Source organism: Oncorhynchus masou, chromosome 30, assembly GCF_036934945.1.
Source record: "Oncorhynchus masou masou isolate Uvic2021 chromosome 30, UVic_Omas_1.1, whole genome shotgun sequence".
In the NCBI taxonomy this organism is placed as follows: Eukaryota; Metazoa; Chordata; class Actinopteri; order Salmoniformes; family Salmonidae; genus Oncorhynchus; species Oncorhynchus masou.
The window spans coordinates 5,975,318-5,996,371 of record NC_088241.1 but is presented as its reverse complement, the minus strand read 5'-3'; the positions used below and the strand labels follow the sequence as shown (position 1 = coordinate 5,996,371).

The 21,054-nt window shown below is 42.3% G+C and overlaps 2 protein-coding genes across 3 annotated transcripts; both read left to right on the top strand.

Annotated features, from left to right (window-relative positions):
• Positions 1–7: 7 nt before the first annotated feature.
• LOC135521936 (gamma-aminobutyric acid receptor-associated protein-like 1) lies at positions 8–4,255 on the top strand. Its single transcript, XM_064947756.1, has 5 exons — positions 8–221; positions 2,672–2,761; positions 3,081–3,159; positions 3,393–3,511; positions 3,784–4,255. Exons 2-5 carry the CDS (start codon positions 2,672–2,674, stop codon positions 3,847–3,849), a joined length of 354 nt encoding a protein of 117 aa, XP_064803828.1. The 5' UTR covers positions 8–221; the 3' UTR covers positions 3,850–4,255.
• Positions 4,256–4,545: 290 nt separating this feature from the next.
• Positions 4,546–13,337, top strand: LOC135521927 (CD209 antigen-like protein E). Of its 2 annotated transcripts, XM_064947743.1 has the most exons (7): positions 4,546–4,863; positions 5,087–5,188; positions 9,727–9,831; positions 11,629–11,796; positions 12,004–12,155; positions 12,325–12,422; positions 12,552–13,337. In XM_064947743.1, the coding sequence occupies exons 1-7, from the start codon at positions 4,785–4,787 to the stop codon at positions 12,676–12,678; spliced, it is 831 nt and encodes a 276-aa protein (XP_064803815.1). In that variant the 5' UTR covers positions 4,546–4,784; the 3' UTR covers positions 12,679–13,337. The 2 variants fall into 2 exon arrangements, with proteins under 2 accessions (XP_064803815.1, XP_064803816.1); XM_064947744.1 differs by lacking the exon at positions 5,087–5,188 and having other exon boundaries at positions 4,547–4,863.
• Positions 13,338–21,054: the final 7,717 nt, after the last annotated feature.

The window sequence follows — 21,054 nt, the reverse complement described above, 5'->3', positions numbered from 1 at the left end:
TTGGGCGTGACGGTATTTGTTGTTGTTTCTGGGGCAAGATGTAGCTGGCTGGTTCGAACAGTCTGCTATTTAAGAATATATTTCGTTTAAATAATTTCATCCAAAATAACTGTTCGTCGTGCTCATTATATGATAGCGCTGGTTACGTGAAGAGTCGGTGGGAAAGATCGGTGTGGAATTTTCACTTGTATTTGTTTTTATTACGTTTTTCCAAAAAGAAGGTGAGTGTCTGGCTGTTTATTAATTGTCTTCGCTTCGAGATCGTGCAGCATATTCCTCAATCTCGCACAATATCAGAAATAGCTCATTGGCTTTGATCGATTTGTTGGCTGGTATTGGCTTTCTTTTGGATGTCATGTGAATACGTTTTTCATTCAGCTATAAGGATTCGCCATAACATCCGCTTGCAACGTAAACTAGCTACTGGAGGCAGCTGACGTTAACCTTCGCCTACTCAGCTGACCAAGCCCAAAACTGTAAATAATGACGTGGCGACCTTGCCATTGTCTGAAAAACCACAACAGTAGGCTACTGTAGTTGGCTGTGATATAAACAGGGCTATGCAGAATTCAACCTGTAGCTATTATGATAATACATTTTAGCTAACGTTACCTTGGCTATCACACGATGTTTATAAATAAGCTGTGTAGCTAATTAATGTATCCACTAGAAAGCAAGACGGTGTGTTCACGCATGTAGGCTATGTTGTACATTTTCATATCTAATCTCAATATTTAGTTGACCAACAAGTGCAAATATAAGACTATATATGCATATCACATTTATAAAGTTTCAATTAAAAATTAAAAAACGTTTAAACATTGTAGGCCCCTCTACATACAATACATGATTTCAAATGATTGAGTTGTCAAGACAGCATACAGTAGCCTATCTGACTCTCCTTGACAAGTTTGTTTTTGTGTACTTGATCCATTATGTCATCATGGTCTTGGTACCTTGATATCAAGGTACAGCTGATAAGTGGCTCCAGGCTTCACACATAGTCAGCTAGTTAGGCTATATTTTACTTTTAAATTAACTATACACATAAGAATAGATGTTGTTTGAAGAGTATCACTTAACATATTTTATCCTGCATTATTATTTGCACAACTGCAAGTAACAGCAGTATACATACAGTGGGGCAAAAAGTATTTAGTCAGCCACCAATTGTGCCAGTTCTCCCGCTTAAAAAGATGAGAGAGGCCTGGAATTTTCATCATAGGTACACTTCAACTATGACAGACAAAATGAGATTTTTTTTCCCAGAAAATCACATTGTAGGATTTTTAATGAATTTATTTGCAAATAATGGTGGAAAATAAGTATTTGGTCAATAACAAAAGTGTATCTCAATACTTTGTTATATACCCTTTGTTGGCAATGACAGAGGTCAAACGTTTTTTGTAAGTCTTCACAAGGTTTTCACACACTGTTGCTGGTATTTTGCCCATTCCTTCATGCAGATCTCCTCTAGAGCAGTGATGTTTTGGGGCTGTTGCTGGGCAACACGGACTTTCAACTCCCTCCAAATATTTTCTATGGGGTTGAGATCTGGAGACTGGCTAGGCCACTCCAGGACCTTGAAATGCTTCTTACGAAGCCACTCCTTCCTTGCCCGGACGGTGTGTTTGGGATCCTTGTCATGCTGAAAGACCCAGCCACGTTTCACCTTCAATACCCTTGCTGATGGTAGGCTTTGTTACTTTGGTCCCAGCTCTCTGCAGGTCATTCACTAGGTCCCCCCGTGTGGTTCTAGGATTTTTGCTCACTCTTCTTGTGATCATTTTGACCCCACGGGGTGAGATCTTGCGTGGACAGTGGAGTCAATCACCACCTTCCGGAGACACCTGAAACCCCACCTCTTTAAGGAATACCTAGGATAGGATAAAGTAAACCTTCTCACCCCCCCCCCCTTAAATGATTTAGATGCACTATTGTAAAGTGGCTGTTCCACTGGATGTCATAAGGTGAATTCACCAATTTGTAAGTCGCTCTGGATAAGAGCGTCTGCCAAATGACTTAAATGTAAATGTAAATATTGAAGGAGATTATCAGTGGTCTTGTATGTCTTCCATTTCCTAATAATTGCTCCCACAGTTGATTTCTTCAAACCAAGCTGCTTACCTATTGCAGATTCAGTCTTCCCAGCCTGGTGCAGGTCTACAATTTTGTTTCTGGTGTCCTTTGACAGCCCTTTGGTCTTGGCCATAGTGGAGTTTGGAGTGTGACTGTTTGAGGTTGTGGACAGGTATCTTTTATGCTGATAACAAGTTCAAACAGGTGCCATTAATACAGGTAACGAGTGGAGGACAGAGGATCCTCTTAAAGAAGAAGTTACAGGTCTGTGAGAGCAATAAATCTTGCTTGTTTGTAGGTGACCAAATACTTATTTTCCACCATAATTTGCAAATAAATTCATAAAAAAATCCTACAATGTGATTTTCTGTATATTTATTTTCATTTTGTCTGTCATAGTTGAAGTGTACCTATGGTGAAATTTACAGGCCTCTCTCGTCTTTTTAAGTGGGAGAACTTGCACAATTGGTGGCTGAGTAAATACTTTTTTGCCCCACTGTATACAGTGGTGTTGCAATGATAACGGTGCATCCATATATGATGTATTATCAAATGTTAACCACTGTTGACCCATCCCTGTGTGTCTCTGTAGATGGACAGTCAGTACCAGCGCTCTGTACCACTGGAGGTGAGGAGGGCAGAGGGTGAGAGGGTGCGAGCCAAGCATCCCGACAAGATACCGGTGAGTGTGAACAGAATAAATGCCAGGAGTGTTAGATAGATTCCTTTCCTTAACTCCTTTCTCTTATGACCATTGGCCACTGATCTGAAAGGACATCACACTCATGATCGTGAATTAATTTTCAGGGCCTAAAAACCCCATCCATCCTTTTTATCAGCAGGATTAAAGGAAAGGAAGCTAGTAAGGTGTTATTAAGGTCAGATAGGGTTCAATACATGGATGTTAGCCTTGCATGCTAAGTTTCTTGGCTCCAGTTGAATGGGACATGACGGTGCAGTGTGTAATTACTGACCAAGTACTGTGTTCCCTCTTAAACCAGATCATTGTGGAGAGGGCTACCAGGTCGAGAGCTCCTGACCTGGACAAGAAGAAGTACCTTGTGCCCTCTGACCTCACAGGTGAAACTGACGAGATGAGATGTCTGTCTTTCTCACAATTATTTCCTCTCCTCCAACTCATGACCTTGTTCTTATCCTCTTCCCTCTCCCCGTGCCTCTCTTCCTTCTCTCCCCTTCCTTATTTTCTCCACTATAGCGCCACTCTTCCTCTTCTTTTGAAATGAAAGTCTATATAATGTGTTGTTTTGTTCTGTAAGTCTCTGCCTGAGCATCTCTCTATTTTTCTCTCTCAGTGGGTCAACTGTGTTTCCTGATCCGACAGCGTGTGTCTATGAGACCTGAGGAGGCTCTCTTCTTTTTCGTCAACAACTCCCTTCCCCCATCCAGTTCTCCTCTCTCCGCTGTCTATGAGGTAAACACACACGCACACTGACACAACCTTTTATCCTACCCCCATGACCCCCTAACGCCAGATCCAGATGCCAGGCATTTCCTCACGGTCAGTGGCACAACTCAATTACATTGAGATTGTGTTGCGTGGGTTTTGCGCATGTTATAAACAATTAGAATTAAAGTATCATGTTTTATTCAGTGTACATATTTTAGTTATTGTCAGCAGTTCTGCTTTTGCCATTTGAAATCCTTATTTCCCTCCCTGTCCCTGTCCTCCCCGGTCCCTCACAGGAGCACCATGAAGAGGACCTGTTCCTATACATGACCTACAGTAACGAGAGTGTCTACGGTGCCTGAGATGGGACAAAAAGGAGGAAAGAGAGACAGGAGATGGAGATGGGAGAGAACTCTTTTGTAATGTTTCAGCACTATTATTCTTTAAGTATTTAGGAGATGGCGGTGGGAAGGAGAGTTTGGTGGGTAGGGTTTGTATAACTTTTGTCAGTATTTTTGGGGTGATCATATTCTGTTTCAGTATGCTCTCAACCATGGTAAGGCATTCTAAATTTGAAAAATAACGGGGTAATTGGAAATAGGGGGAGTGAAAAAGATATTTCAATAAAATAAGAGTGTTAAGGGGAAAGCTCTTTTAATTTCTATCTTTCTTTCTCAGCCAGCCATCTGTATTTAATGCAAATAGTATTTTTTTGTGTAAATTAATATCATGGACTTTTGTAGAAAATAAAATCCGAAATGCATGGTTTGCTAGTTCTGCAGTTTGTCATTTAAAAAAATAACGTTTTATTCAAGCAAGACTGTGTGCGAGTGTGTATTGTCATATCACAAGCTGTCCCCATCTCATCCTCTATTTTTAAAAGTTGTGAATGTAAGACATTTGTCTTTTGCAGAAGTTCTAAGATGTTTCATTTGGATATACTGTGTGATTCATTTTGTCAATTACATTTCCCATAAATCACAATTCAAATAAATTGCTGACACTCAGTAATGGCGAGTGGGAATGACGAAACGTCCTTAAGAGTAAGTGAGCCAAAGAGAAATCAGTGAGGAAGTGTAACTTGTAATTGAAAGGAGGGATAACTTTAGTACATTGTTTATTTTGTATTCAAGTGACACTAGCTACAGAGACTAAGGGAGATAATTTTAATAGACATATTTGGTTTGTGTGTGGGAGACTTGCTACACAAGTAACTTTCTGGAGTGTTTGCTGAACAGGCTTATAGGCTTTCCAGGGAAATAGAAAGTTCTAGACCCAGACAGAAAACGAGAGAATCATGGAGATGCAAGAAACCCCCCGAGAGAAGGAAAGAGTTGTGGAAGTGGACGAGAGTCAGATAATTCTGGAGACCTCAGGTAAAGAAAAAGAACATCTTCATCACCAAACTTCAGCTACTGGGGTAAATTTGCACCACTTTCCTTGGAATACATCAGCATATTTTCATTTCTATTACGGTATTAGGTTCAATCCTTTTAAAAAGCGTCTTAGGCTATATGCTATTTTTTGTTGTGTTCTGAGAAGATTAAGATAGGTCCTAAGCTTCCACATAACATATTTGTGTGTCTGCATGTCTATCAGTCGAGGAAGCTGAATCTACAGTCTATTCCAAACTGAAGAGTCCATCAGAGGACATTTATGCTGAAGCTTCTCCTGGCCAGCCCTGTGCCAAAGACAGACCAGGTACAAGTGGCTACAACACTGTTATTATATTATTCATCAAATTTAATCAATTAAATATATTTTATTAATCCATTTTTACAGAAGCAGATGTCACAAAGTGATTTACAGACACTCGGCCTAAACCCCAAATATTATAATTATAAGATTATTACATTATTATTACATATGTCTGAACTTATCCTAAATAAATGGATGTCTAAAAATGTCCTATTAAAATAATAAACATTATTTCTACTTTTACGCAAGAGAGGAGAAAGAGGAATAGAGAAACACTCATTCAGTCTATGTGTGAGAGAGAGAAAAATAGTCAGTGCGACAGTGAAAGTAATTTTCCCACTTCCGAATTTTGATTACTGACACATTTCCTTGGTCTAGCCTACTATCAATGTTGTGTGTGGTGTGCAACTTGCAGTTTGCATCTGCATGTCTAGACTTTTGAGGTCATTCATTGCCAACCCTTATATAGCACATGTTACAGGTCAGGTGAAGTTGTTATAACAAAAACAGAATGTCAATGTTCCAAAATGTCCATATAACAGGATTTCTATATTTCTGTCATGGAAACATGAAATAATGTGGTGAAAATGTCTAGTTTTAGGGGATAATATTATCTAGCTTGTAACATAACGAAACCCATCTGGAGAGAAAGGACCTGTTTGTCTGTCTCACAATCAAGGCTGAGACATGATAATAGCAGACCTCCAAGCAGAGACCCAATCTATTGTTGAGAAACACAGCCAGGCTGATAGGACATCTCTTCAAGGACTTGATATCTCTCCAGACAGTTATTCAAAACGCTGTCTCTAGACACGCAGAGATAGAGAGACAGAAAGTAGCAGCAGCAGCCAAATGATTTTGGGACAGACTGAGTATTGTATTACAGGAATTAGTTATACATCTGAAAAGGGCACGTTGCTAGAGAGACTGAGAGGGATTTTTTTTAAACCACAGTGCATGCCATTTAGCATTCACAGTACTTTACAGTCACAGTCTGTGGGTCAGGAACGACAGTATTGTATATACAATTTTGCCGTATTGGAGGAAGTGGAGGGACTGCCAAATTACCAGACGAGGCAAACACAAAGTTATCGGTTGAAGTGAAGGAACAGCAAGAGAAAGGTAAGCAGGATTTCAATTGTTGCTCGTAGTGATTGCTTATAAAATGTCTGATGGTGCCGGCCATATAACAAAGCCAGGGCCGTCCAAGAACGATACCTATAACGAACTATAACATCAAACAATTGAAATCTTTCTAATTCAAGTGAACAGGAGCGTTCACAATACACCTATAACTACAAATTAGTGGATAACGAGATCTATCTAATCGTTTGGGGTCACTTTCAGAGCGATGTTTACCCATTACCTAACAACCAATCAAAAACGCGCTCATGGTTCTAGCTGCGTGAGGCTGATCCGAGAGGAGGGCACAGTAAACTTGCCTAAAGAAAATAATGTACTTTTTTACTTTATACATCTTCCCTGACACCCAAAAGTACTCGTTACATTTTGGCAGGAAAATGGTCAAATTCATGCATTTATCAAGGGAACATCCCTGGTCATCCCTACTGCCTCTGATCTGGCGGACTACCTAAACGCAAATGCTTCATTTGTAAATTAATGTCTGAGTGTTGGTGTGCCTCTGGCTATCCGTAAATTAAAATGTTTTTAATAAAAATGGTGCCGTCTGATTTGCATAATATAAGCGACAGACATTATTAGACATTATTAATACTTTTTACTTTTTATACTAAAGTATATTTAAAACCAAATACTTTTAGACTTTTACTCAAGTAGTATTTTACTGGGTGACTTTCACTTTTAGTTTAGTCATTTTCTATTAAGGTATCTTTATTTTTACTCAAGTATGATAATTGAGTACTTTTTTTCACCGCAGCTCATATAGAACGACTTGGGAGAATGATGATACATGACAAACAGCCATATCCGCATAAGGCCATATTTTCCGATGGTACAGTACCAGTCAAAAGTCTTTCACCTACTCATTCAAGGGATTTTCTTTATTTTTACTATTTTCTACATTGTAGAATAATAGTGACGACATCAACTATGAAATAACACATGGAATCATTTAGTAACCAAAAAAGGGTTAAAAAACATCTAAATATATTTGAGATTTTTCAAAGTAGCCACCCTTGCCCTTGATGACAGCTTTGCACACTCTTGGCATTCTCTCAACCAGCTTCATGAGGTAGTCACCTGGAATGTATTTCAAATAACAGGTGTGCCTTGTTAAAAGTTAATTTGTGGAATTTCTTTCCTTCTGAATGCGTTTGAACCAATCAGTTGTGTTGTGAAAAGGTAAGGCTTGTATACAGAAGATAGCCCTATTTGGTAAAAAAACAAGTCCATATTATGGCAAGAACCGCTCGAATAAGCAAAGAAAAATAACAGCCCATCATTACTTCAAGAACTTTGAAAGTTCCTTTAAGTTCTGGCGCACGCCCTATGGAGTTGGGAGTTGGCTCTCATGGAGTTGGCTCTCATGAGGACCGCCACAGGAAAGGAAGACCAGAGTTACCTCTGCTGCAGAGGATAAGTTCATTAGAGTTAATTGCACCTCAGATTGCAGCCCAAATAAATGCTTCACAGAGTTCAACAGACACATCTCAACATCAACTGTTCAGAGGAGACTGCATGAATCAGGCCTTCATGGTCAAATTGCTGCAAAGAAACCACTACTAAAGGACACCAATTAGAAGAAAAGACTTGCTTGGGCCAAGAAACACGAGCAATGGACATTAGACTGGTGGAAATCTGTCCTTTGGTCTGATGAGTCCAAATTTGAGATTTTTGGTTCCAACCGCAGTGTCTTTGTGAGACGCAGAGTAGCTGAACTGATGATTTCCACATGTGTGGTTCCCACCGTGAACAATGGAGGAGGATGTCTTATGGTGTGGGGGTGCGTTGCTGGTGACACTGTCTGTGATTTATTTATAATTCAAGGCACACTTAACCAGCATGGCTACCACAGCATTCTGCAGCAATATGCCATCCCATCTGATTTGAGCTTAGTGGGACTATCATTTATTTTTCAACAGGACAATGACCCAAAACACACCTCCAGGCTGTGTAAGGGCAATTTGACCAAGGAGAGTGATGGAGTGCCTCATCAGATGACCTGATCTCCACAATCACCCGGCCTCAACCCAATTGAGATGATTTGGGATTAGTTGGACCGCAGAGTGAAGGAACAACAGCCAACAAGTGCTCAGCATATGTGGGAACTCCTTCAAGACTGTTGGAAAAGCATTCCTCATGAAGCTGGTTGAGAGAATGCCAAGAGTGTGCAAAGCTGTCATCAAGGCAAAGGGTGGCTTTTTTTAATGCTTTTTTGTTTACTACACGATTCCATATATGTTATTTCATCATTTTGATGTCTTCACTATTATTCTACAATGTAGAAAATAGTACAAAATACAGAAAAACCCTTGACTGCTACTGTATATGTTAATAGCAATACATCCTGACAAAATACACACTCTCAATGTCCTGTTAATGTGCCTTTCGGAACCTTGTGAACTGTCAAGCTGTCATAGCTACGATAAAGATTGCGACCTACACACTCACAAGTTTGTGAGGAAGTCAAACATTTTATTTCAGAGGCAGATAGATACATTGCATGTGTTCAGAATGACAAAACCGAGCCCTTTACATGGCGCTTCTCCCCTTGTCTATAGGAGGGATGCAAGCTGTTTAAATGGCCCAAATGTTGATTTAGACGTTCACACATGTAACAGATTTTGACTATCATTAATGTAATAAAGAAGGTGAAATATTTTGCGTATTCGTACATCCGATTATAACTATATATGGACATTTTATGAAGTATAAAAAGGCTTATTCATGCACAAAACAATTAATAAATCATATTTGTATTATACTTGTATTGTGTATTAGATCATATGGGTTGAAGTGTTATTTTCTCAGACATAAATAAACAATTCCAGGTGAAAGCCAAAGGTCATAGCTTTCTAGGGGGGGAAACATTACTACATTAATAAAATATTGACCTCTTGCTAGATTGATGACTAAAACCACAGCGAAACAGTGAAAAACGGCTGTCTGCTTTAAAGCCTTGAGACAATTGAGATATGAATTGTGTATGTGTGCCATTCAGAGGGTGAATGGGCAAGACAAAATATTTAAGTGCCTTTCAACGGGGGATGGTAGTAGGTGCCAGGCGCCCCAGTTTGAGTGTGTCAACAACTGCAACGCTGCTGGGTTTTTCACACTCAACCATTTCCTGTGTGTATCATGAATGGTCCAGCACCCAAAGGACATCCAGCCAACTTGACACAACTGTGGGAAGTGTTGCATCCCAGTGGAACGCTTTTAACACCTAGTAGAGTCCACGTCTTGATTAATTCAGGCTGTTCTAAGGGGAAAAGGGGGGTCCAAATCAATATTAGGAAGGTGTTCCTAATGTTTTGTACACTCAGTGTATAATGTTATTGTTATCGTTATAGTTATCGTCTTTTGGTGTGGATGTCCCTTAAGACTATTCTTTCCTTGTCTAGACCTGCAGGTCCTGGGGAACGTTGGTCTGTACCGCGCAGTGTGTTTACTACTGTCTGTCATCTGTCTGGTTCTACTGCTCGTCATCATCATCCTCTGTGTCAAATGTGAGTATCATAGACATTCTATTCTAGAATAGTGATTTAGAAACAGGCAGGACTCATTTTTAATTTGATAGAATATCTAGCATGTTGGTTTAGATAGCCTTCTTTGCAAGAAATTACTAAACAAATGTGTAATTGTGATAAGGTGCGTCTCGGCGAGAGGTGTAGGAGTCAGGCGCAGGAGAGCAGGGATTTCTGAGAAGCGTGTTTAATATAGATATATGTAAACGTCGTCCACCAATACAAAATTGGCCCAGATGAATATCCAAACTACACTCTCGAAGGAACGGAAACTCGTGTCAATACACGGAGGAACAACCACAGTTCCGACACTACATACACATACGTAAATGCGAAAACAATAAACAGCATAGAATACCGAACGCAAATACCCACAAGCTTAATCCTGCACGAATGAAGGCAGGTAACAGGTGCCCTATATACACACAGAAATAAAAGCAATTGAAACCAGGTGTGAAAAGGAACACAGACAAAACAACCAGAAAAGGAACGGCAGAAAGGCACTGGCCCGTTTAAGGTACCCGTGGGCGGCCTCCCAGGTTTCCCTTGAGCGTCTCACCCAATCGTCCTCCACAGGAGCCTCGGTCTGGCTCTGATGCCATGGTACCAGGACCGGCTGATAGCCCAACACACATTGGAAGGGCGACAGGTTCGTAGAGGAGTGGCGGAGTGAGTTCTGGGCCCACTCCCCTGGCCGGTCCTGGCAATACGACCGCAGAAACCTACCCACATCCTGGTTCACTCTTTGCCCATTACTCTCGGGGTCCGGATGCGCCAGCACGGGAGCCGAGGTAAAAAGAGCCTTCAGGCGACCAAAAGCCCTGTCCGCCTCAGCCGACCATCCCAGACGCGTCGGCCCCCCCTTCAGCAGTGAGGTAATGGGAGCAGCCACCTGCCCAAAGCCCCGGATAAACCTCCGGTAGTAGTTGGCAAACCCTAAGAACCACTGCACCTCCTTTACCGTGGTTGGAGTCGGCCAATTACGCACGACTGCAATGCGGTCATCCTCCATCACCAACCCCGATGTGGAAATGCAATACCCAAGGAAGGAGACGGCCTGTTGGAAGAACGAGCATTTCTCAGCCTTGAAGTACAGGTCATGCTCCAACAGTCGCCCAAGTACCCTGCGCAACAGAGACACATGCGCGGCACGTGTAGCGGAATAGACCAGAATATCATCGATGTAAACCACCAAACCCTGACCGTGCAGGTCCCTGAGAATCTCATCCACAAAAGATTGGAAGACTTCTGGAGCATTCTTCAACCCGTACGGCATGACGAGGTACTCATAATGGCCGGATGTGGTACTAAACGCTGTCTTCCACTCATCTCCCTTCCAGACACGCACCAAGTTATATGCACTCCTGAGATCCAGTTTTGTGAAAAACCGTGCTCCGTGAAATGACTCAATCGCCGTGGCAATGAGAGCTAATGGGTAACTATACACCACCGTGATGGAATTTAGACCTCTATAGTCAATGCACGGACGCAGACCTCCCTCCTTCTTCACAAAAAAAGAAACTCAAGGAGACAGGTGAGATGGAGGGCCGAATGAACCCCTGCCCCAGAGATTCCGATATGTATGTCTCCATAGCCACCGCCTCCTCTTGTGACAGGGGATACACGTGACTCCTGGGAAGTGCAGCGCCTACACGCCTGCACGGTGGCGGCTAGTAAACCGGCGACGCCGAGCGCCGCCCGAACAGGGAGAGGAGTTACCTTCGGTAGAAGTCGTGACTAATACGATTCCATTCTCTTTTTTTCTTCATTATTCTCTAGTTCCATCCCAGCCTCAGGTCTGTCATGGAACTGAAAAAGGGATTGAGGCTAAAGAGAAGGGGAGTGTGACTGAAAAAGGGATTGACGCTAAAGAAGAGAGGTTCCAGTCCACTGAGGTGTGCAGCCTGCAGACATGCCAAGCACAATACTTCCAACAACAGAGCCAGGGTGAGTCCAATGTAACCTGTTAAACTATATCGCTCTACATATTGTCGATGTATCGATCTAATGCTTTGCGATGTATTGTACCACTACAATGTTTTCTCTTTGACTTCATACCATGCTAATAATGATGCTAATAATTATAATTGAACCTACATGTATTAATTGAACTACATGTTGTACTTGAAAAGTAATTTCCCTCCTTTCCTCCAGTCCCTGCCTGCCACATGTGTGATGAAGGCTGGCTGCACTTTGAGAGCTCCTGCTACTTCCTCTCCAGAGACAGAATGAACTGGGACGAGAGCAGGGACGAGTGTAAGAAGAGAGGGGCAGATCTGGCTGTCATAACAAACAAAACAGTGCAGGTGGTTCTACTACAATTGTTACTCCTTTCTACCTCTTGTTTCTCTTCTTTGTATAACAGTGACCATACAATGATGATAGCAATGCAACAGAGATTGTATGACAACCATACATAACAGTTGGATTGACGAAGGTTACTAATAGTCCAATAAAAACTGTGCATTCTCCCAGACCTTTCTAACGAAGAAGGGGAACCTGATGTACTGGATCGGCCTGAGACAGAGAACTAGGAACTGGGTTTGGGTCAACAACACTGCACTGGGACAGAGGTGACACAACCGATCATGATGTTTATTGGCCTTCAAGATGGCAAACAGACTTTGTTATCCAGAAATGAAAATAAGTGTAATATTTTAGTATGGACAGTACTGAGCTGTTCCCTTTCCTCTCATTGGTAGTTACTGGTCAGGATCCAACAGACAGGGGGATTGTGGGTTACTGACAGGAAGGGATCCTCCTGAGAGAAGCTGGAGCTCCACATCATGTGACCAGTACAGCTTCTACATCTGCCAGAGGGGGCGCTAAAGGACAGACTTCACCATCTGCCAGCAGTCACCAACCCTGATCCTGGAGAGCTATACGATGTACAGGCTTTTTTTTCCAGCCCAGCAATAACACATGATTTAGCTAGTCAATGAATCACCTTGAGTAGCTGAACATTTAAGTGTTTACACCATGTAGGTCAGCAGGGTTTGTGGCCACTGCCATATTCCAACTAAGAAACCTGTCAATACGGATTCTCTTTAGACTTCTATCATTCAGTCCTATTCCATAGCGTTTTATCCCATGATTACACATCTCTATCAACAGCCTTTTAAACCTTGATTATACACTTTATGACATACGTCTATGTTCTAATTCATTCATTAGACATCCAGGTATGACCATTGATGGTAAATATAATCACATTACAGTTAGTTCTGCCTTGTGAAGAACAATCAAGTCGGCCTTACAGTTTCAGTTAGAATCTGCACTAATGTTAAAGATTAACACGCTATATTGCACTTATTTGCTTGTTTTGCTGAGATGTTTTCTATATGTTTTCTTAATGCCTTTGAATGTGATAATGACCTACATGATTATGTGCATTAACCAATCATTATGTTTTAAGTATTGATTCACAATCCTGAAAGAAACAAAAGTTTAATATAACTTGTCCCTGTAATAAAGAATCCGTTATCATACTGTGTCGTCAAATATTTCATAAAAAGTGTTCATGTACTTTTCTTGGAATGATAAAGTACATGGTCCAAGAAAATGTAAAATGAATCTAGTCTACATTTCAACCCAGTCATACCCATGTAGAAATATTTTGTTTTGGACATGTAATACTGCATATACAGTTGAAGTGGGAAGTTTACATACACCTTAGCTAAATACATTTAAACTCATTTTTTCCACAATTCCTGACATTTAATCAGAGTAAAAATTCTGTCTTAGGTCAGTTAGTAACACCACTTTATTTTATGAATGTGAAATAGTAGAGAGAGATTTATTTCAGCATTAATTTATTTCATCACATTCCCAGTGGGTCAGAAGTTTACATACATTCAATGAGTATTTGGTAACATTGCCTTTAAATTGTTTAACTTAGGTCAAACATTTGTAGGCCTCCTTGCTCGCACACGCCTTTTCAGTTCTGCCCACAAAATGTCTATGGGATTGAGGTCAGTGCATTGTGATGGCCACTCCAATACCTTGACTCTGTTTTGTACTTAAGCCATTTTGCCACAACTTTGGAAGTATGCTTGGTGTCATTGTCCATTTGGAAGACCCATTTGTGACCAAGCTTTAACTTTCTGACTGATGTCTTGAGATGATACTTCAATACTACTCGTGATACTGCTTGTTTTACTGTGGATATAGATACTTTTGTACCTGTTTCCTCCAGCATCTTCACCAGGTCCTTTGCTGTTGTTCTGGGATTGATTTGCACTTTTCACACCAAAGTATGTTCATCTCTAGGAGATAGAACACGTCTCCTTCCTGAGCGGTATGCCGGCAGCGTGGTCCCATGGTGTTTATACTTGCGTACTATTGTTTGTACAGATGAACGTGATACCTTCAGTATCAGAAATTGCTTCCAAGGATGAACCAGACTTGTGGAGGTCTACAATTTTTTTCGGAGGTCTTGGCTGATTTCTTTTGATTTCCCATGATGTCAAGCAAAGAGGTACTGAGTTTGAAGGTAGGCCTTGAAATACATCCACAGGTACACCTCCAGTTGACTCAAATGATGTCAATTAGCCTATCAGAAGCTTCTAAAGCCATGACATAATTTTATGGAATTTTCCAAGCTGTTTAAAGTCACAGTCAACTTAGTGTATGTAAACTTCTGACCCACTGGAATTGTGATACAGTGAATTATAAGTGAAATAATCTGTCTGTAAACAATTGTTGGAAAAAGTATTTATGTCATGCACAAAGTAGATGTCCTAAACGACTTGCCAAAACTATAGTTTGTTAACAAGAAATGTGTGGAGTGGTTGAAAAATGAGTTTTAATGACTCCAACCTAAGTGTACTGTATGTACAGTGCCTTGCGAAAGTATTCGGCCCCCTTGAACTTTGCAACCTTTTGCCACATTTCAGGCTTCAAACATAAAGATATAAATCAAATCAAATCAAATTTATTTGTCACATACACATGGATAGCAGATGTTAATGCGAGTGTAGCGAAATGCTTGTGCTTCTAGTTCCGACAATGCAGTAATAACCAACAAGTAATCTAACTAACAATTCCTAAACTACTGTCTTATACACAGTATAAGGGGATAAAGAATATGTACATAAGGATATATGAATGAGTGATGGTACAGAGCAGCATAGGCAAGATACAGTAGATGGTATCGAGTACAGTATAAACATATGAGATGAGTATGTAAACAAAGTGGCATAGTTAAAGTGGCTAGTGATACATGTATTACATAAGGATGCAGTCGATGATATAGAGTACAGTATATACGTATGCATATGAGATGAATAATGTAGGGTAAGTAACATTATATAAGGTAGCATTGTTTAAAGTGGCTAGTGATATATTTACATCATTTCCCATCAATTCCCGTTATTAAAGTGGCTGGAGTTGAGTCAGTGTCAGTGTGTTGGCAGCAGCCACTCAATGTTAGTGGTGGCTGTTTAACAGTCTGATGGCCTTGAGATAGAAGCTGTTTTTCAGTCTCTCGGTCCCAGCTTTGATGCACCTGTACTGACCTCGCCTTCTGGATGATAGCAGGGTGAACAGGCAGTGGCTCGGGTGGTTGATGTCCTTGATGATCTTTATGGCCTTCCTGTAACATCGGGTGGTGTAGGTGTCCTGGAGGGCAGGTAGTTTGCCCCCGGTGATGCGTTGTGCAGACCTCACTACCCTCTGGAGAGCCTTACGGTTGAGGGCGGAGCAGTTGCCGTACCAGGCGGTGATACAGCCCGCCAGGATGCTCTCGATTGTGCATCTGTAGAAGTTTGTGAGTGCTTTTGGTGACAAGCCGAATTTCTTCAGCCTACTGAGGTTGAAGAGGCGCTGCTGCGCCTTCTTCACGATGCTGTCTGTGTGAGTGGACCAATTCAGTTTGTCTGTGATGTGTATGCCGAGGAACTTAAAACTTGCTACTCTCTCCACTACTGTTCCATCGATGTGGATAGGGGGGTGTTCCCTCTGCTGTTTCCTGAAGTCCACAATCATCTCCTTAGTTTTGTTGACGTTGAGTGTGAGGTTATTTTCCTGACACCACACTCCGAGGGCCCTCACCTCCTCCCTGTAGGCCGTCTCGTCGTTGTTGGTAATCAAGCCTACCACTGTTGTGTCGTCCGCAAACTTGATGATTGAGTTGGAGGCGTGCGTGGCCACGCAGTCGTGGGTGAACAGGGAGTACAGGAGAGGGCTCAGAACGCACCTATGTGGGGCCCCAGTGTTGAGGATCAGCGGGGAGGAGATGTTGTTACCTACCCTCACCACCTGGGGGCAGCCCGTCAGGAAGTCCAGTACCCAGTTGCACAGGGCGGGGTCGAGACCCAGGGTCTCGAGCTTGATGACGAGCTTGGATGGTACTATGGTGTTGAATGCCGAGCTGTAGTCGATGAAAGCATTCTCACATAGGTATTCCTCTTGTCCAGATTGGTTAGGGCAGTGTGCAGTGTGGTTGAGATTGCATCGTCTGTGGACCTATTTGAGCGGTAAGCAAATTGGAGTGGGTCTAGGGTGTCAGGTAGGGTGGAGGTGATATGGTCCTTGACTAGTCTCTCAAAGCACTTCATGATGACGGAAGTGAGTGCTACGGGGCGGTAGTCGTTTAGCTCAGTTACCTTAGCTTTCTTGGGAACAGGAACAATGGTGGCCCTCTTGAAGCATGTGGGAACAGCAGACTGATATAGGGATTGATTGAATATGTCCGTAAACACACCAGCCAGCTGGTCTGCGCATGCTCTGAGGGCGCGGCTGGGGATGCCGTCTGGGCCTGCAGCCTTGCGAGGGTTAACACGTTTAAATGTTTTACTCACCTCGGCTGCAGTGAAGGAGAGACCGCATTTTTCCGTTGCAGGCAGTGTCAGTGGCACTGTATTGTCCTCAAAGCGGGCAAAAAAGTGACTTAGTCTGCCTGGGAGCAAGACATCCTGGTCCGTGACTGGGCTGGGTTTCTTCCTGTAGTCCGTGATTGACTGTAGACCCTGCCACATGCCTCTTGTGTCTGAGCCGTTGAATTGGGATTCTACTTTGTCTCTGTACTGACGCTTAGCTTGTTTGATAGCCTTACGGAGGGAATAGCTGCATTGTTTGTATTCAGTCATGTTACCAGACACCTTGCCCTGATTGAAAGCAGTGGTTCGCGCTTTCAGTTTTACGCGAATGCTGCCATCAATCCAAGGTTTCTGGTTAGGGAATGTTTTAATCGTTGCTATGGGAACGACATCTTCAACGCACGTTCTAATGAACTCGCACACCGAATCAGCATATTCGTCAATGTTGTTATTTGACGCAATACGAAACATGTCCCAGTCCACGTGATGGAAGCAGTCTTGGAGTGTGGAGTCAGCTTGGTCGGACCAGCGTTGGACAGACCTCAGCGTGGGAGCTTCTTTTTTTAGCTTTTGTCTGTAGGCAGGTATCAGCAAAATGGAGTCGTGGTCAGCTTTTCCGAAAGGGGGGCGGGGCAGGGCCTTATATGCGTCGCGGAAGTTAGAGTAACAATGATCCAAGGTTTTTCCGCCCCTGTTTGCGCAAACGATATGCTGATAAAATTTAGGGAGTCTTGTTTTCAGATTAGCCTTGTTAAAATCCCCAACAACGATGAATGCAGCCTCCGGATAAATGGTTTCCAGTTTGCAAAGAGTTAAATAAAGTTTGTTCAGAGCCATTGATGTGTCTGCTTGGGGGGGATATATACGGCTGTGATTATAATCGAAGAGAATTCTCTTGGTAGATAATGCGGTCTACATTTGATTGTGAGGAATTCTAAATCAGGAGAACAGAAGGATTTGAGTTCCTGTATGTTTCTTTCATCGCACCATGCCTCGTTAGCCATAAGGCATACACCTTACTGTACACCAACTGTATTTTTTTGTGAAGAATCAACAACAAGTGGGACACAATCACGAAGTGGAACGACATTTATTGGATATTTCAAACTTTTTTAACAAATCAAAAACTGAAAAATTGGGCGTGCAAAATTATTCAGCCCCCTTAAGTTAATACTTTGTAGCGCCACCTTTTGCTGCGATTACAGCTGTAAGTCGCTTGGGGTATGTCTCTATCAGTTTTGCACATCCAGAGACTGAAATTTTTTCCCATTCCTCCTTGCAAAACAGCTCGAGCTCAGTGAGGTTGGATGGAGAGCATTTGTGAACAGCAGTTTTCAGTTCTTTCCACAGATTCTCGATTGGATTCAGGTCTGGATTTTGACTTGGCCATTCTAACACCTGGATATGTTTATTTTTGAACCATTCCATTGTAGATTTTGCTTTATGTTTTGGATCATTGTCTTGTCGGAAGACAAATCTCCGTCCCAGTCTCAGGTCTTTTGCAGACTCCATCAGGTTTTCTTCCAGAATGGTCCTGTATTTGGCTCCATCCATCTTCCCATCAATTTTAACCATCTTCCCTGTCCCTGCTGAAGAAAAGCAGGCCCAAACCATGATGCTGCCACCACCATGTTTGACAGTGGGTATAGGGTGTTCAGGGTGATGAGCTGTGTTGCATTTTCGCCAAACATAACGTTTTGCATTGTTGCCAAAAAGTTCCATTTTGGTTTCATCTGACCAGAGCACCTTCTTCCACATGTTTGGTGTGTCTCCCAGGTGGCTTGTGGCAAACTTTAAACGACACTTTTTATGGATATCTTTAAGAAATGGCTTTCTTCTTGCCACTCTTCCATAAAGGCCAGATTTGTGCAATATACGACTGATTGTTGTCCTATGGACAGAGTCTCCCACCTCAGCTGTAGATCTCTGCAGTTCATCCAGAGTGATCATGGGCCTCTTGGCTGCATCTCTGATCAGTCTTCTCCTTGTATGAGCTGAAAGTTTAGAGGGACGGCCAGGTCTTGGTAGATTTGCAGTGGTCTGATACTCCTTCCATTTCAATATTATCGCTTGCACAGTGCTCCTTGGGATGTTTAAAGCTTGGGAAATCTTTTTGTATCCAAATCCGGCTTTAAACTTCTTCACAACTGTATCTCGGACCTGCCTGGTGTGTTGCTTGTTCTTCATGATGCTCTCTGCACTTTTAACGGACCTCTGAGACTATCACAGTGCAGGTGCATTTATGCGGAGACTTGATTACACACAGGTGGATTGTATTTATCATCATTAGTCATTTAGGTCAACATTGGATCATTCAGAGATCCTCACTGAACTTCTGGAGAGTGTTTGCTGCACTGAAAGTAAAGGGGCTGAATAATTTTGCACGCCCAATTTTTCAGTTTTTGATTTGTTAAAAAAGTTTGAAATATCCAATAAATGTCGTTCCACTTCATGATTGTGTCCCACTTGTTGTTGATTCTTCACAAAAAAATACAGTTTTATATCTTTATGTTTGAAGCCTGAAATGTGGCAAAAGGTCGCAAAGTTCAAGGGGGCCAAATACTTCCGCAAAGCACTGTAAACTTCCGACTTCAACTGTATATAGTACCAGTCAAAAGTGTGGACACATCTACTCATTCAAGGCTTTTTCTTTATTTTGACAATTTTCTACATTGTAGAATAGTAGTGAAGACATCAATACTATGAGATAACAGATATGGAATCATGTAGTGACCTAAAAGTGTTAAACAAATCAAAATGTATTTTAGATTCTTCAGAGTAGCCACCCTTTGTCTTGACGACAACTTTGCACACTATTGGCATTCTCTCAACCACCTTCACTTGGAATGCTTTTCCAACTGTTTTGAAGGAGTTCCCACATGAGTACTTCCGGCGCCGACTACGATGGCCGCCTCGCTTCGCGTTCCTAGGAAACTGCACTATTTTGCTTTTTTATGTGTAATTTCTTACATTGTTACCCCAGGAAACCACATATCCCGAGGCTGCATTTATGTAGCTGGGGATTTTAACAAGGCTAATCTGAAAACAAGGCTCCCTAAATTTTATCAACATATCGAATGCGCGACCCGGACGGGCAAAACCCCAGATCATTGTTATTCTAACTTCCGCAAAGCATATAAAGCCCTTCCCCGCCCTCCTTTTGGAAAATTTGACCACGACTCCATCTTGTTGCTCCCAGCCTATAGACAGAAACTAAAACAGGAAGCGCCCGTGCTCAGGTCTGTTCAACGCTGGTCCGAACAATCAGATTCCACGCTTCAAGATTGCTTCGATCACGTGGACTGGGATATGTTCCGCATAGTGTCGGACAATAACATTGATGAATGCGCTGATTCGGTAAGCGAGATTATTAGCAAGTGCATCGGTGATGTTGTACCCACAGCGTCAATTAAAACCTTCCCCAACCAGAAACCGTGGTGGATGGCAGCATTCACGTGAAACTGAAAGAGCAAACCACTGCTTTTAATCAGGGCAAGGTGACTGGAAACATGAAAGAATACAAACAGTGTAACTATTCCAGTCGCAAGGCAATCAAACAAGCTAGTCTCCACTCGTCTGGAAGGTTTTGCACTGACCGTTGGAACATTGCTGCAGGGACTTCCATTCAGCTACAAGAGCTTTAGTGAGGTCGTGCACTGATGTTGGGCAATTAGGCCTGGCTCACAGTCGGCGTTCCAATTCATCCCAAAGGTGTTCGATGGGGTTGAGGTCAGGGTTCTGTGCAGGTCAGTCAAGTTCTTCCACACTGATCTCGACAAACCATTTCTGTATGAACCTCACTTTGTGCATGGGGCATTGTCATGCTGAAACAGGAAAGGGCCTTCCCCAAACTGTTGCCACAAAGTTGCTTCGCTTCGCGTTCCTAGGAAACTGCACTATTTTGCTTTTTTATGTGTAATTTCTTACATTGTTACCCCAGGAAATCTTAGGTTTTATTACATACAGTCAGGAGGAACTATTGGACATAAGAGCAACGCCAACTCACCAACATTGTGACCAGGAATACGACTTTCCCGAAGCGGATCCTCTGTTTGGTCCACCACCCAGGACAATGGATCGGATCCCAGCCGGCGACCCAAAACAACAACGCCGCAGAAGGGGCAGACGGAGCGGTCTTCTGGTCAGGCTCCATAGACGGGCACATCGCGCACCGCTACTGAATATACTACTTGCCAATGTCCTTACTCTTGACAACAAGGTAAACAAAATCCGAGCAAGGGTTGCCTTCCTGAGAGACATCAGAGATGGTAATGTTCTTTGTTTCACGGAAACATGGCTCACTTGGGATACGTCATCAGAGTCGGTACAGCCACCCGGCTTCTTCACGCATCACGCAGACAGAAACAAACATCTCTCTGGTAAGAAC